The sequence below is a fragment of the Phyllostomus hastatus genome, unplaced genomic scaffold (genome assembly GCF_019186645.2).
Source record: "Phyllostomus hastatus isolate PE091 unplaced genomic scaffold, TTU_PhHast_1.1 phas_contig_80, whole genome shotgun sequence".
Taxonomy (NCBI): Eukaryota; Metazoa; Chordata; class Mammalia; order Chiroptera; family Phyllostomidae; genus Phyllostomus; species Phyllostomus hastatus.
In genome coordinates, this window is record NW_025333960.1 from 55,380,399 (window position 1) to 55,397,245 (window position 16,847).

A 16,847-nucleotide genomic window follows, 5' to 3' on the forward strand; every position below is an offset into this window, starting at 1 on the left:
CACCTGTGGCTGGAAAGCGTTATTTCTGAGGAGCAGAACTGTTACTGCAAGCCGGACCCTGAGCAGGCCGCGTGTGAGCCCGGCCTGAGAGCTGCCTCCCGCAGCAGGCGGGCTCCGGAGGCGGGTCCCGGGGCTCACGCAGGGCCCGGGAGTGCGCTGGGCCAGACGGCTTTCTCGGGCAGAGGTTCGGGGTGGGGGGGTTGTGGCAGTGGCGGTTGGCTGCCAGGCCACAGGAGGGCCCGTCACCCAGGGCGTCACCCCTCTCAGGGGCCCCTCTGCCTCTGCAGAGACGGGTCCCCATGAGAGGGGGAACTTCGGGGTCAGTGTGCAGTGCCAGCGGGAGCCCGCCGCACGCACCCCAACGGCAGCAGGCCACGCTGTGGCGGGTCTCCCTGAGGGCTGGTGGGGGTGCAGTGTGGGTAGAATAGGTGCCCCAGCGGATCTGTTTCGTTTTTGAAGTTGTTACAATGTTACCGAATTCAAAGTGGATTGCTGGGTAACTCCTGTGAAATACCCTAGAGTTCCCAGGTGCCTGGTCTGCACACTGCTCTCCTGGAGTGCAGCGTTAAGACTCGCGTGGCCTCCAGTGGCAGTGATAAACAGGGGTCACTTCACTAAACTTTTAGACATTTAAGCCATTTTCAGGTTTTTACTAGAAGCATGCTTATTTCTAACAAAACTTTTGTTCCCGTCCATGATTTTTTGGAAGAAACTCCTCCAAGTGTGATCTAAGACTTTCAGGAAGCAGCATTGCCGCAGAGGCCGGGGCTGACTCTCGTCCCGCAGGTCGTTTCGGGGCCGTGTTGCAGCGGACTCGCGCCCTTGTCGGGGCGTCCTTGGTGTGCAGGTGCACTGCTCCTCTGCGGAGGCCGAGGTTGCGTCACCTGGGCGCGTTCAGGTGGCCTCCCTGGGACAGCGTCCCTGTGCCGGGGAGAGAGCTGGGGCCACCGGCCCCGGGGCACCGCTGTGGAGAGAGACCGCGTCCCCCTAGAGTGCCGTCCCCGCCCTTCCAGGCGGTGCTCAGGACACGTGAGTCCAGTGGTCTCTGCCGGAGCCCCTCCAAAATGCTTCCAGTCTTGGAGGACGGGCTGATTTTATCTGTGCTGAACACCTTTAAATACCTTGATTGCTAGTGAAGTGAAGATCGGCACGTTTTCTGTTTGTGTGAGTTCTGCCACTCTGTGCCCGTGCGGTTGGCCTGTGCTCTCTAGTGACCAGGAGACGAGTTAACTTTGACCAGGAGCACAGAAAACGCGCAGACTCTGTGAGGGCTCCCTGAGTTAGGGGTTTTGAATGGAATGTGGAATTTACAGCACACACCCGTGTTCTCTCGTTGATGAGCAAAGTACTAAAGATGAGCAGCTAGTGCAGTCCACAGGGGTCGTCCCCGTGGCACCGCACAGCAGAGGGCTCGCCTCGCACACGAGAACAAAGGAGGCGTCTTCTCCCCGGGTACAGTGCATCCGAGTGTGCGCGAAAATACCTGTGACGTGACCGCACGTTCTCGGAGAAGATTACATGTGTGTCTTGGCACCTTTCTGTAATATTTTACTGCTTAAAATATTTCATTAACTTTTCCCCATTTAGGTTTTTATTTATTTAATACATGTGCGTAAAAGTCATGCCTGCAGCGTATTCCTGTCTATGCCGTTATTAACACTTATTTTCAGGTAACTGTCATTAGAAACTGCAGTATTATTTCAATATCATTGGAAAATATATTTTTCATTTTATAAATTGAACATTAGGGGAGAAATACTAGTAGTAATAATTATTCATGAAAAATGTGAATATAGATTTGTTTACAAAAGAATTTTATAATTGGTCCTTTGAACCTGGGGCTATTTTTCAAGTTTGCATTATTAATTTAGGCAATGACATTTCATTCTGTTTAGATGTAAACACGCACCCCTTCCTTAAGCTTTTACTGTCTAAAATATCCAAAAGTCTAATCCATTACAAATCAGTATATTTCATCACTGCTCCAAAATTTTTTCACCATTAATTATTATTCATTATAACCTCAAAGCATAAATTGAGATTCATAGCACACTGTCCTATATTATTTATGCAGCAAATTTGTTACATTTGCTTCCACATTAAAATGGAAAGAGCCTAACATTCCCTCTTATTTTTATTTCCCTTTGTTATGTATTGTCACTTCTATATTAACGAGAATAGAGAAGCCTTTACTATGTCGTAGCAAGTGCCCTCTCTAATGATGTAGATCTGTTTCCCCGTAGAATTTATTAGTCTAAGCTGCACCCTGTTCCACCCAGGGCCCTGGCTTCCGCATGATCGCAGGTGGCCCTAATTGGACTTACTTTTTTGTGGATCATCTTCTCCTTGGTGTCCACGTTTCAGTTTAGGATTCATGGAGGAAACACAACAAATTCACATCAAACAGTAAGCGGCCGAGAGGCCATGAAAAGTAACAGAAAACACGTCCTGCAGTGTTGAAAATGCGGAGGGCGACCCTGTGTTGCACTTTCAGTGTTGTTTTGTAAGTTAAAGAGAACTAACCTTTCGAGACGAGTTCCGACCACTGGGCCATGGAGGTATCGCGCCCTCGTGATGGGTCTGGGGATAGCCCGGCGCTCGAAGGCTGCTTTTGGCCAGATCTTTTCCTCAGCCGCCTTAGCACTTCCAACCATGCACACGCTCTCTAAAAACTTTCTTTCACTGCGTTCCTTTTCAGCTTACTCGCTCTTTCTGTTCTCCTTTTAATTACTTGGAATTATAGCCCCAAATAGAAACATGTTACAGAGCTGAGGAGTGAAATCTGTAATTCCTGCCCTGTAGTGAATATGTACTCCATTGTCTTGCTAGACTCGTAGGAGATGCCCTTTGTTTTTTTTCCTGACTTGATGGTTTACTTAGCTCTTGGCCAGTGCCCACAGAAGTCACTGACACATTAGGTTTTGATTTCAAGAAGAACATTCTTTCCCTTTTTTGGTGAATGTAACATTTAGTCCAGGTGTGGTACCAACTAGGAATTTGCTTTTTGTGGTACATTCTAACATCTAAATATTTTGTTCTGTATTTTTTACGGCTGTTTCCACTCATCTGAGTGCCGTGGGTAGAATACACTGTTCACCACACCCATCTGAAGTGTGTGTGCGTGTGCGCAGCCTGGAAAACTTCTGTCAAATGACACCTTTAATTGAACTGAATTCTGCCTTAACTTTGCAAGGTGCGGGAAGCACTTCAGCGATAGTGTTAAGATGTAAGGCCAAAAGGCTGTACTTGCAGTGAGTCTCTGTTTCCCCTTTAACAGTTTATATAACCTCCTCAAACACACGCTTCCGTGAAGTGTCTCAGTTCTGGAGGTTTTTCAGGTGTCAGCTGGCACTGCGCGGCTCCACGTAACGCACAGCACAGCGCTGTGTGTGTGTGTTACACGCCAGGCCCCCGAGGGCGGGCTTTCCCGGGTGCTGCAGCAGCAGGAGCTCGCTGCGGGGCTCGGCGGGGCCCCGGCCCCTGTGTGCCATCGGCTCCCCGAGTCGGGCGGGCGGGCTCCCTGGGGTCCTCCCTGGGGGTGGACAGGACGGACGTGCCTTTGCCCTGAGGAAGGCCACGGAGGAAGACAGTGCAGGGCTGGGCAGCAGAGCCCTGCAGGTGCCCGGCTGGAGAAGGGGGAGCGCGCACCCCTCCCAGGGCACCCTTCCCTTCCGCTGGAGAGTCGGAGGTGGCCCGTCTTTCCTCTGGGTGACTCTGAACTTCTGAGGCCTAGTGACACCCGCGAAAGCAGTCCGTGGGAGGAGTGTCTGGTATTGACACTAGATGTGCTGTGTGCGTGAAGCAACGTGATGCCATAGGCCTGGTTACATCAAACCGTTAGAGAGAAAGACTGATGCTGTGTGATACTGTTTGTATGTGGAGTCACACAAAAAAGTTAAAACTCATAGAAACGGGAGCTGAGACCCAGTTTCCAGGGCTGGGCCGGGGCTCGGGGAGGTGTGGGTAAAGGGCGTGGACGTCAGCTGTGACGGGAGTGTGGTCGGGGCTCTAAGGACAGCGCGGCGAAGGTTGTTGGTGACGCCGCTTTGTGTGAAATTGAATTTGCTGAGAGAACAGGACTTCAGTGCTCTCACCAGAGGGAAAAGATAAACTTAAGGAAATTCGTTTTGTCACTTAGAGTCAGTACTATTTTATTTATCTCAATACTGTCATCTCTTTATATTCGACACTGTAGCTGCTCATCCAGCCGATGGAATAAAAACAAGGTTCCAGGCTGAAAGGTTCCTGTGGCTAAAACCCGGTCCCTTGCGTGCTTTCTTGGGACGGTGATGATCCCTCGCCTCCTCCCAGCTGAGGGGTTTCTCGTGGCGGGTGGTGTGTCTGGGGTGCATCTGGGCAGGGCCTGCTCCTGAGGGGTCCCCTCCTGCCGGCCGCCTTGCGGCCAGCCGGCCAGGTGCCTGTCCCCGTCCTGGCGGCTCTGGGAAGCCAGGTGTGGGCACTGGACGCAGACACCGCACGCCCGAGGCGTGTCACAGCCGGTTCCGTGACTCTGCGTCCTGCAGGGGGCTGCCACCCTGCAGTAAGAGCGGCGGGGGGTGGGGGGGGCTCCCAGAACGACGTGGTCATGTCTCGGTTTCCGCAGTGAATTATGAAACCTCTGCGGCTCGCAAAGGGGTCTTTCCCCCAGTGTCTCTGTTTCAGCAGAAAGTGAGTTCTCTCTGCAGAAGTGTCTCCTGATTTTCCCCAGTGAGTTTTATTTTTCTCTCCTTTCTGATGGTGGTTTCGACGTGGTTTTGTGTTCCCTGTGACGTTTGTGTCTGGCGTGACTCCGCACGTGGCGTGTTGTGCCCGTGCCGCCCCGTGGGGCCCCGTGCCGGCCAGCACACAGGCTCTGCCGGTTTAGTTTCAGCCGGCGGTCCTGACCCCGCACGGGGCCGCTGTCCGGCCTGGGGCCGCGGCCGTGGGTTTCCCTCGGACACAGCTCCTTGCGGCGACGGGAACCCGGAGGCTTGAGAGCCAGCAGATGCCGCAGCATTGAAAACTGCAAGCTGGTTCAGACCTTTTCAAAAGGAAAAGAGTCCACGGTAATTCCTTTTGTCTGCGGCACACGGAGGTTGTTTTGCCGGTTGGTGCAGCTGAAGGAAGCGCTGGGACCGCGGGTTAATTAGAGGAGCCACTTGAACCCGGAGTGACCACACGCTCCCTCTGCTGTCTCCTAAAGTAGAATCTGGATAAACATGTTTATGCCACCTGCCGGTGCCGAGTCCCAAATCCAGCCGCCCCACAAGGACCCAGACTATCTTTGGGGATGGTCTTTCTACAAGGAATTGCTACGGACAGTCCCTCGGGTGGTAGTTAGATATATCTGTATGTATTGTGTTTGAAGGAAAAGCCTTAGAGATGGAAAAAATAGAAAATATTTTTGGGGCAATAGTCTCTTGCATAATAAGTTATTCCTCAGACACCAGAGCTATTATCACACAACAAAACACTTTCCTATGTAACTATCTATATCTGCCAGCACCGGAGGCCCCTGCGCCCTGGCTTGTTAGGAAACTCGGAGCCGCCGGGAGGGCCGGCAGCGGCCCGTGCGGAGTCAGGCGCGCCCTGCGGCGCGTGAGCGAGCGCGCCGGCTGAGACGCGGCCGTGAGACGGCAGCGCGGGATACAGTGGCTTTGCAGTGAATGAAAGCGTGTGGCCAGTTGTCACTGGCTCACTGAGAGTGCAAGATACTAGTCCGTTCGTTTTGCTCTCAGATCCCTTGTTTCAGCCTCTTCTGAAAGTTGAAAGGCTGCCTCCCCGGGGCGGTGAGGTTGTGGAGGAAAGGAGGCCGGCGAAGCCTGGACCGCTCGGAAGAGGGCCGCCTCCCAGTCGGCGCCGGCCTGCGCCTCCAGCCCCCTTCTCGGGGCGGGCGCCCCTCGTCGCTGGGGCAGCAGAGGTGTGTGCGCCCCCTCTGCCCCGAGAGCGGGTGTCTGCGGGGGACGGTCCCCTCTCCTGCAGGGGGGGCACGTCTCCGTTCTCTGGGGGGGGGGGGGGGAGGTGCGCCTGGCGCACGCTCAGCGCCGGCTTCTGTCTGTCCGTGAGAAACGCCCTCTTCCGAGAACCTCACCCGGCGAGAGGCGCGCCCGACTTTCTTCCTCTCGGGGAAGGTCTGTGTTGTCTCTCGCTGCAGAGCCACGGTGAGCTGCAGTTGCGGTCCACTAGATTTGCTGTTCGATGACATCATAACGTCGCAACCCGGTAATTGTCCCCACGGGGAGTCTCGACCTCCCGCCCCCACCTCTTCCACCCGCCACGTTTTGACTCCGTGCTCGTGGCTCGTTCGGCGTGAATCTTGCCGAACAGCCCGGGCCGTGGCTGAGTGTCGTCTCCGTCAGCTGTGACACCGTGTGGGCATCCCCCGAGACACACTTGGGGGCTGTGTCCATCACCTTTGTTAGCTCTGCTCTGTCCTTCCTTTCCTCAGTGTGTTTTCTCTCTTCACCGTCGATGACAACTTGTAACACATCTGTGAAATGTCACTAAACAATCAGATTTTTCCCTTTGAGAGAAAATGTAAATATTTAGTGTTTGTGCTTAAATCAGTCAATCTCTCAGGTTGAATTATTTGTTATAAAGAGCAGTTGGCACTTAAACTTGAGAATTTGTTTTGATGTAAAAACTCGACAGCTTTCACCTTATTTAAAAGGAAGCTGCCTTCCCCCTCGGTGCTCCCGCAGTGCACTGTCCCCTCGACCGTGAGTCACCCCCCCCCCCCCCGAGGGCCGGGGGCCTGGGGCACTGTGTGGCCAGGGGCTCGCCTGCCCCCGAGGCCCGGGTGGGGGCCTGTGGAGGAGTTTATGCAGGAAGCTTGAATCCTGGCTCACATGTCACTTGGAGGAGAGCACTGGTAGCGTGCCGAGGGTGGGCCCCACAGGGACCCACAGGGTGGCAGGTCACTTGCAGACCCAGCGAAGAGCGACCTGATGGGAACGGGGCTGGGGCCCAGGGGAAGAGCGGCCAGAGTGCCCTTTGGCTGGTCTGGGGGGCCTTGGCCCCGGGGGACCCGCGGGCGATGGCAGGAGCAGCAGAGCCCGTAGGCCCAGGACGCACGTGGCTGTCGTCTTCCTCGCTTGCTGCAAGCTGCTCTCCTGGTGCCCGGCGAAGGCCTGCCTGGGGCGGCCAGAGGGCCGGCAGTCGGGCCTCCCGGCGGGAAGACGGGGTGGTGTGAGGGGCGCCCGGGGGGTTGCGAGGGCCCCACCGGGCCCTGCAGACGTGCCCGGAACGAGTGGCACCTCGGGGTTCTCTCCACGGGGTCCCTGTGCAGCTGGGAGCCTGGGGCCGGGGCCGCAGAACCGCCAAGTCCTTCCGGACCGCAGCGGCGCCGGCGGGACTCGCCCAGCGCCAGGCTTCCCCTTTGTCCTGCGCAGAGTCCTCCCTCAAGGACATGGAGACGTGTCACGGCACTGCCCTGCCCTCCCTGCCGCAGACGCCCCACGTTGGGCTTTTATTGGCTTCCACAGAGAATTCCCGCAGAACGCCCCGTTACTCTAACTGTCACACGTAATTCAGACGCTGGCGTGGCGCTGGCCAGCAGCTCCGTGTGGTCACTGAGCACACACTCATTGCAAATGTGGTCTTTTAACATGTGACATCTTTTCGATGACTTATTCCGGACGGTTTTTGCTAATGTCTCGGGGCTTTTCTAAGGCCAGTAAATCTGACAGGCCCCTGCAGTGACATCACCAGCCGTTTTTATTGTGGTGACACCCGGCCCCCGCCGACACTCACGGCCCCTCCCTCTGCTCACCTGCCTTGCCTCGGCTGGCCTCCTCCAAGGGCGTGTAAACACGGCATAACTCTCTCGCCGGCCGTGGGCCTCACCACATTTCCTCTCTGGCCGTGGGCGCTGCGACTCTGGGCGGGCTGCTGTGCACTGACCCCTGCCACCTCCCGGTCGCCCGGTCTCTAGAGGCCTGAGGCTCTGCTGGGGGCGCTGCCAAGACTCGAGTCGGGAGGGCCCCGGGGTCACAGCGGCCTGTGCACAGAGGCGGGGAGAGACGGCAGACGGGTCCCTCCTCCGGGGAGATGGGGCGGGGTCTGTGTTTGGCGTCCCCAAGGGAGCCCTGGAGGGAGTCGTGCGGCCGTGCGGGGGGAGGGGGGGTGCACGTCTGGTGTGGCGCCCGCATTCCGTCGCGTCCTCCTGGGCTTCCGTGGGCGTTTTCACTGCCTCGTTCCGTCCTGAATCGCGGTCACCGTAAGGCGGCCGTGGCTGCGTCTCGGTGTTCGGTGTCGGCGTCGGGTCTCGAGAGTGCGCTCCCCACTGCACAGTGCGGTTGCTCTGTCTTCTGGCCACAGACCTCTGGCCTCCTTTCTGTAAGGGTGGTGGGGGTGGCCACCCGCTCCGCAGGGCGGTGTGAGCGTCACCCGCAGGGTGTCACAGGGTGTCACTGCGTGGCCGACCGAGGCCTCCTCTGTCCCCAGGCTGGCGAGACTTTCTGAAGGAACGGGGCCCAGAGCCCCCCCGAGCAGGAGTGGCAGGAAGGGGCCCGGGCGCCCACGCCTGGGAAGCACGTGGGTGTGTCAGCGTGCGCGTGTGTCGACAGCACGTTCCTGTTCGGGAATGGCTTCCGGGCGGCCTTGGGAAATGCTGGGAGTGCAGGGACTCTGCAGTCCAGATGCCACCCCCGGGCTCAGGGGGACTCGCTTGGAGCTGCACATGCCCACACGCCCCTTCCGGCCCAGCCGTCTCCCGCAGCGCAGGTCGTGTGCTCTGGGTGGGGGGGGGGGGAGCCCGCAGACGGCCCCCCGGCTGTTCCTGAGCCCTCCGGGTGCAGAGGTGGGGTGTGTGTTTCCTGTCGCCGTGCGAGCACGCCCGGGCCCCGTGATAAGTGAGTCGGTGTTGTAAAAGTGAAACGAATTTCGCCTTCACTCGCATGAGCTATGGGAGGAGGAAGCTTTATTGTCCCTGGGAAAGTGATAAGGCAGAGTAATTGTATATTATGCTGTCCCGGAACATCTGCCTGAAGACTGTGGGAGCGATTCATCCATCACGGCACCCCGGCACGTTCTGTCTCTCGGCTTTCGCCGCCGCACGGCCGGCCCGCGCCGAGGGTTGCCGGGCCGGTGCTGGGGCCGGGGCGCCCATTAATCAGCCCCCTTGTTCAACACTCCAGCTGACATAATTACAACCTGTGCACAGCAGTTACTCACGTCGAGTCCTTGTCACTCGTGGAGCGCGAGCACGGCGCTCCGATCCCGGAGGAGATTGCCTTATCGCCGGGAACAAGGGCCCGCAGGAGTGGGAGAGAATAGAAATGGGCCGGCGCCGTGCGGGCGCACTATATATTCCTTTAAAGTGAGACGTTTGAGAGGCGCGCCGGGGACAAAGGGAGCGTGCGCGCGGGGACTGGAGCGGGCCGGCTGTTGGCTTTAAGTGGACTGTGCGAGCAGCGCTGCAGAAACAGGCGTCGTCAGGAAATCCATTCAGGGCTTGCTCATCGCGAGTGGCTCTTGCCTATTTACTTTTTCCTCAAAAGCAGTCATAAAGTTTAGAATTACAAAAGGTGTAAATGCTCCTCGACAGGACTTAATTGAATAACATTAGTAAAGCATGCATTTTAAATGTACTACCGAGTAAATACACACTCAGACAGCTTTGGAAGGAACAGCATCAGAGCTGGGGAAGGATCCTTCCAGAAGGCTGTGAAAGGGGGGGAAGCCCCTGCCTCTGGCCGTGTGGCGGAATTGCTTGACTGAGGGGCCAGGAAGTAAGGCTCATCCGAAGCCGCACGCCCACAGGCCCGTCCTCCACTGGCAGGGTGTTGCCGCAGCCCCTCCCCGCCCCCGGTGGGCGGTGGGCGGGGACAGTGTGACCCTGCGAGCAGCCTGCCTGCGGTCAGGCCTGGGCGCCGAGGCGCTGCGCTTCCCTGCGAGTGCGCAGGGGGTGGGCCGCTGGCCCTCGGAGTCTGGCCTTTCTGGTTTCCCTTGGGCGCAGTTAGACCGTCCCAGGTAAAACCAGGTCCCGGCCCGGCCCCTCAGAAGCATTGTGAAACGTGTTTTTGGCGCACCAAGACTTTGACTTCGAGCGCCGTACCTTTGCAAAGCTTCAGCTGGGAGAAGCTGCAGCACATTTTCACGCGTCTGTGTCTGTGCACGCACGCCCGCAGGTCGAACTGCGCCGAGAACATCCGCAAGCACATCCTGCACACCGGCAAGCACGAGGGCGTCAAGATGTACAACTGCCCCAAGTGCGACTACGGCACCAACGTCCCCGTGGAGTTCCGGAACCACCTGAAGGAGCAGCACCCCGACATCGAGAACCCCGACCTGGCTTACCTGCACGCAGGTAAGGCGCGGAGCTCCTGGCGCGGGCGGTTTCGCGGCGCATTTCATTTGATTCCTCACAGCACTCGACCGTCACGTGTCCGGATGTCTCCGAGTGCGTGGCAGGTGCCTGCTCCCGGCTCACAAAAGAGAGCGTTCCGGGCTCCTGCCGCTCAGCTGGGAGACGGCCCTTGCGGCTACACTTTGTCAGGAGTGAACGCGACAGGGCTGCCGTCCCCGACGACGACGAGGTTGATGACAGCACAGATCAAAGCAGTTGAATCGAAGTTATCGTTGTTTGTGCTTCCTGTTTTGGCTAATTGATAGAATTTTAAACTTCTTTTCACAAAATGTTTGTGGTTGAAAATGTTATGCCCAACCAACCCTTTGTGCCACGGTTTTCCAGTGAACACCTAGGAAGGAAGAGCATGTGACCGCGGAGAGGGTAGAACCGCGTGGATGGGGGCATGATGCCTCTCATTCCCCAGAAATGAGGGGGACCCCGGCGCTCGGTTTCAGGGACACACTGGTGATGGCAGGGGCCGCTCAGCTGCTGCAGCCTCGCTGCGTCGGCTCGGAGCCTCCGGAGGTCCCGGGGGGCCAGCACAGTCACTCCCGCAGCCTCTCCCCGTCTCAGTGGCCGGCGTGTCTTGCGCTCTGAAGTCTCCCCGTGCAGAAGCGACGGGTCCCAGTGGGCTGCCCACGTCGGGCGTCCTGCCCTTTGGGAAGCTGAGCTTGTGCAGCGCCTGTCGGCACGGGCGCCCTCAGCAGGGGCTGCAGGACCGGGGAGGGCCAAGCAACCACAGCCAGGCTGCCCCCCCACCCCCGCACCTCGGGCTCCTCGGGGAGGTCCGTGGGGCGCCATCTGTGTGAGGGGTCACCGCGAGGGTTTGACACGCCGGCGGCTGGGCAGGTCTCGGCGCAGCACGTCTGCTCGTGGGTCGGGCGGCGGGGCTGCAGGTGTGGCAGCAGGGCGTGAGGGGCGTGCGAGACCCCCCACGCGGCACAGCTCTTCCTTTGCAGACTCTGTGCCCCTGTGGCCAGCTCCGGAGAGCGGCGGTAGAGCCTGTGCCTCGGGCGTCTCGGTCACAGAGCACATTCCCCGAGGCGCCCCTCGTGGAAGGGCGGCTGCCCTGCCCCCTTGATGTGGGGGCTTGTTGCCCAAGAGGCAGAGCGTCAGCTGCCGCAAAGGGGCACGGCAGGGGCCGGCCCCCAGGCCCACACGTGTGCCCGCAGCGGGGCGCCCGCAGTCGGACCGCTCGGTGGTGCTCGGGACGCAGGGGGGGACGGCTGGGCACCGTTTCCCGTTCTGCGCCCTGAGCTGTGAAGGCTGTGCGTGAGCCTTAGCCTCGGGTGGGGCTTTGCAGCCCAGGAAACAAGATACAAGTGGTTATTCAACTTCTTAAGGAAAAGTGGATACTTTAGAAACTGGAGTGATCACTTTTCAGGCATTTGGGGATTTTCTAGTAATCCTTTTGTTAGTTACTGAAATAGTAATATAAATTAATTTTTAGCTCGTGTGCTCTGTGCTGACATAGCATAGTCTGAATTACTTCAGTTTAAACCGAGAGCCGTGGGAGCCACGGTCTGGTTGGCTGCCTGGCCCGTGTCCCCGCCACTCGGGCCACGTGCGCGAGCTGTGCCGTGCGCACGGTCTGTGTTCTCCCTGACTCCGGGCGCGCCGCCCCCTGCCCACCCGAGGGGCGTGCTGATGCCGTCCACTGGGACCTCCGACTGGCCGCTCTGCCTTTTCCGTTTCGAGACTTGGGCTGCTCGAGTTCTGAAGACAGACCACAGGTGCTCGCACCTCGGGGTGCTCTGCGCACGCGCCCCTGGGGCGAGGCGGTGTGCGGGCCTGGAATAATTAGGGAGTGTCCCGTCCCCACACTTGTCCCCCAGCCCCCCCACCCCCCGTCCGGTGCTCGCGTGGGTGCGGCCCCACCAGCTCCTCCGCCGCTGCCCTCCGCCTCCGGCTGCCGTGACGGCTGTGCTCTTGCTCACAAAGCAGCCGTGCGCTTCAGTGGACTCACGCTCCACGCGGTTCTGGGTAGATGCGTCGCAGCCAAAACCCGGAACCACTCCCGTGCCCACCAAGCGGGACGGGGAAGGCCCAACGTGCCTGCTGGAGCGGGTCCCTCCGCAGCGGCGAGGCGGGCGGCCGTGGGGACTGCGCCCACACAGAGGGCGTGTCCCCTGGCTGTGCTGCGGCTGAGGGTGGAACAGACCCGGTGGGGGTGGGTCACCCCGCAGCCGTCCCCGTGTGGGGCCGGCCGTCCTGACGCTCTCTGTTCCTGGCCTCGGGACGGGCTCCTCACGGGTTGTGCACTTTCCTGTGTATACTTTAAAAAATAAAAAACAGGCTTCCATTAGCCAAACCCCGCCCCCCCCGCCCCCGATTTCTAAGGAGGCTCATTGAGGTCTGTTGTAGCTCCGGTAGGGTGTTGCTTGACCATCGCGTGAGTCCCCACAAATAGACGTCAGTCCGGAGTGGCCAGAAGTCTTTGTCGCTGTGCACCGACTTTTCCCCTTAGCTTTGTGGAGTCCGTTTCACATCGAAGGTGGTCTTCATTTGATCCTCACGGTTTTAGTGACGCAGTTCTGCCGTCTCCGTTACCCAGGGGTCCTCCGCTCAGCGCTCGCTCGAGGTAGAATTACGTGCGCTTTTGTGTTTGCAGCACAAGCCACCTTCGGTTGGCCCCGCGTGGTTCCGTCCCAGGTGCCGTACACCTGAGCCGAGGGCGGGCGGGCGAGGTCGGAGAAGGTCAAGGGGAGACCGACGGGAGCGTGCGAGGCTCTGCGTGGCCCACTGAAGCGAGCTTTTCTCCAGAATGCCGAGTGCCAGACCTCGAGCTGCGCCTCCGCAGCTCAGAAACACGTGTCTGTGGAGGTCAGCTCCCTGCCAGGGGGGCTGCGCCCCCTCTCCGAGAGTGGGGCCCCGGGCGGGTGGGACCCGGGGGTGGCCGAGGGGTTTCAGGGCTTCCGCGCAGCAGCCGGGGCCTCCGGTGCAGCGAAGGTGACGCCTCTCCTACAGTGGCGATCCGGTCTCGTTTTCTCTTAGGGGCACTCAGGCAGTGAGTGATGGCATGGTATTTCCCGAGTTTCCGTTACTTTTCTGCGGTCATAGTTTTTCTGATCACTTAAATTAATATGATTTTCGTCAGTTCTTACACGTTAAGGCTTAATCATTTAAAAACATGCACTAGATTATGACCTGAACGGCATGACAGCCAATGAGGCTGTGATACCCTGACATTCTCTGAGATAATCAACTTTTTAAGTGTTTATAACGTATTATTTAATGGCATTTAACCATCTTCCATAGCATTTTTCTCTTGCTTACAAGAATAAAAATGGGAAAGTCTGACTCTTATCTAACCTCCAAATCCTTTTTCTTTCTAATGGCAACGGATGCAGTGTGATGTAAACTACACTTCACTGACCCCTTCTGTCCAGCGACTCAGCTCACACTCAGGTGGGTGGAGCCTCTCTTTCCACCTGCGCGCCCACCAGCTCACCTGCGCGGTGCAGATGATGCCTCTCCCCGGCCCCCTGCGTCTGACCGTCCCCGCTGAGTTAGCAGCATGTTCAAATGTCCTGGTATAAAACATTTTCTCCATCACTAGTTAAAAACTTCAGTATTCTGATGCACAGGCCGAGGAGGGGGTGGTCTCTCCTTGATTCCTTGGCCTCTGTCCCTATTTTTAACCCTGGGACTTGCACCCCTTTGTTACTTGGATGCGCTGACACCGGTTGTGACATTCTGAATAATTCGCTTTGTGAAAAGGTCCAAAAATCCCAGAAAATCCTGACAGTTTCTCATTGGTTCCCCCTTATAATAAACCAATTATTACTTCAACCTAAAAAGGCATGAAATTCCTCGTGACAGACTGCCTTGGTGAATCCGTGCTGACTCACTCCTATTAACTTGTACTTCAGATGTATCATTAAGCTCATCCATAAGTATCATCTCAGACTCATTTCCTAATATAGACGTTAGGCGCTCACCGCGGCTCCAGCCTCTCCCACTTCCTTTTCCGACTCAGACTGGATCCCTTGTTCTCCAGCCTCCTGACGTGCCCCCGGTAACAAAGACTTCCCGCAGCAATTAACGGCTCAGCAACTGGGCCCTCCAACCTCAGGCACCACCTCCGGGCTGGTGTGCGGCTGCTCTGACTGCCGCTGCCCGTCTTGGTTCCTCTGAAGCCCCTGCCGGGGGCTTCCGGTGTCCGGAGGAGCCTGTGCTCTGAGTCAGGGGTGACCACAGCGGGGCCGGCTGGGCTGCGGGGCACTGGGCGGCGGGCGTCTCTCTCGGCGTCTCTCTCACGCCCACCCTGCTGGAGCTCCTGGGGTCACAGCTCTCTCCGCCCCTGCGCCCCGGGCGGTCGGGGGTGAGGAGCGTCCAAGGGGCAGTCACTGTCCGCCCTGTGTCCCTGTCGTGGGTGGTGTCTCCGGCTCAGCACTGTCCACTGGCCAGTCTGGCGGGCCCTCCGCCCTCACCGCCTGTCTCCTGCTGAAGACTGGGCTGGAATCGGTGTTTTGCGGCCTCATTGCACATCCTCGAGTAGTTTTAAATGTAACCTGCTCACGAGCAGCACATCTGCCTTTGCTTCTCTGTGTCTGGAAGCATCGGCCGGGCGCTGAGGAGCGGGGCCGGAGGAGCCGTCCGTCCCCCTCTCTGGTCCAGCCGCCCCCGCTGCCTGCTCCGCCCTGCAGCGGGCTGCCCTCCTGGCCCGTGTGGCTCCTGCTTCAGGGGTCAGGCTGGGGGCCTGAGGGACTCTGGGGTTGGTTCCGCACGGTCCCACCCGGCCATCGGAGTCACAAAGAAGGGAGGGGAAGGGTGAGAACTGTGTCCGCTGCCAGGCCACCACGGCTTCCCAGCGAGCGCCTCTGGCTTTGGCGGGCGGCGCTATTCCCAGTGTCGCCCCCGGCCTGAGAACTCGGGTCTGGAAGAGGCGAGCTGCCTGAGGGGGGCAGGAGGGCACGGGGCTGCCCTGAGGCCCACGGCGGGCCACGCCTGCTTGTCTTCCAGACACCTCCAGCTCTGCGATCCCACGTAGGCTGCGGCTCCCACCGAGCGCGCCCAGCACCCGGGGCTCAAGAGGGACATGTCACAGAGGCCTTGACAGCTCTGAGACTTCGCGGTGTCCGGAGACGGGCACCGGGAAGGGGCGCGGCAGCAGGATGTGGTGTCCGAGGCGCCGGGGTAAACACTTCCACAGCTGTGCCGCTGCCGCTGCCAGCTCGGGGCCCGGAGGACAGGCGGACAGGCGGACAGATGGACGCGTCAGTGAAGGGAGCAGGGTGAGCAGGGTGCCGGCTTCGTGGCTGTTGAGATGTGCGACTGGGAGCGAGCCGTCCTGCGTCTGCACTCTCAGCCGCCCAGCGGGCAGCCGCGTGCGGCCTGGCTGCGGAGTGCGCGCTCCCGGCGCAAGAAGGCTCGGGAAGGAGCAGCCGGGGTGCCCGTGCTGAGATTCCCCTCGGGGAAAAGCCACGCGCCTCTCTTTGAACAGCAGGGGAGTGGGAGGAGCGGCCCTGTACTGGGGGCGTGGGTGTGCCTGTGCCCACGCGTGTGCCCACGTGGCGGTCTGCGCAGGTGTGCGGAGTCCGAGCTCAGGAGGCCGGCCTGACACTCCTCACAGTGGGGACTCAGCCCGGATTTACGTGCGGTGTTTCTAGTCCTCGTCCGTTGCCTGCTGTGCGTTTTTAAAGCCAACTTTTAAAGAAGACTGTAATTCTGAAATAACGTCCTTCCTACTGTACGCTTTAGTGTTCTGTAAAGTGGTGCTGACGTTCACAACATTTAAAGGCAGAGCACCCGATAAAATACCGCTGCTGTTGGCGACCCCTCCTGGCATGGCTGGCGGCATCTGAGAGGCACAGGCGTGTAGTCGTCCACCGTCTTCGGGGCAGAGCTCTGTCCCGAAGACTTCTGTCCAGAGCTCTGGGGAGGCCTCTCGGGGGGGCGGGCAGCCCGGGTGACCTGCAGCCCCGGGGAGACTTCCTTCCGGGCCCTCGCCCCGCTGCCCCCAGGTCGCGCGGGCGCGGGCCGCCCGCCTGCCGGAGCGGCACCCCGGTCCCGCCTGACAACTGCATTCATGAAACTTTTCAGGGAAAATGGGTCCTGGAAAGCCCCGGTGGGGGCGGTGTGATTGTATCAGGTAATTGATGTGGCTTTTATTTTTATGCAGACCTCTTATCGGCCGTGCAGTTCCATACAATGTATACATTAAAAGAGTTACACACCCTCGCAGCGCATGGTGACCCAGCTAAACACAGTGTCGCAGGAGGGACCGAGGCGGCCGTGGGCGCGGCCGCGGGCCGGCACTGCGGCCCCGGTCGGTGCTGCCTCGGAGCCGTTTTATCGAGAGCAGCATTGCAAGTTTCTTAAATCACAAGGAAAGTTTGGGTGTGCTGTGTAATTGGCTTTGAAGCTCAGTGCAGAAGATGGGAAAAACCACACTGTCCGTTGTAATCTCATCAATGTCTGTTTTTAGTGAGCAGAACTGCCATGGAGCAAGTTGTCCTTGTTGTACTGTTTTGAAATAATTCAAAGCTTACAGAAAAGTTGCAGAAATAGCACA

General features: G+C 58.7%; 1 protein-coding gene across 2 annotated transcripts in view; it reads left to right on the plus strand.

Annotated features, from left to right (window-relative positions):
* Nucleotides 1-16,847, plus strand: part of ZNF407 (zinc finger protein 407) — a 266,873-nt gene that overhangs the window by 194,820 nt on the left and 55,206 nt on the right. For both annotated transcript variants that reach the window (XM_045849613.1, XM_045849615.1), the window contains one exon: nt 10,110-10,288. In XM_045849613.1, the coding sequence (XP_045705569.1) occupies nt 10,110-10,288 (179 nt within the window). The remainder of the gene's footprint in view (nt 1-10,109; nt 10,289-16,847) is intronic.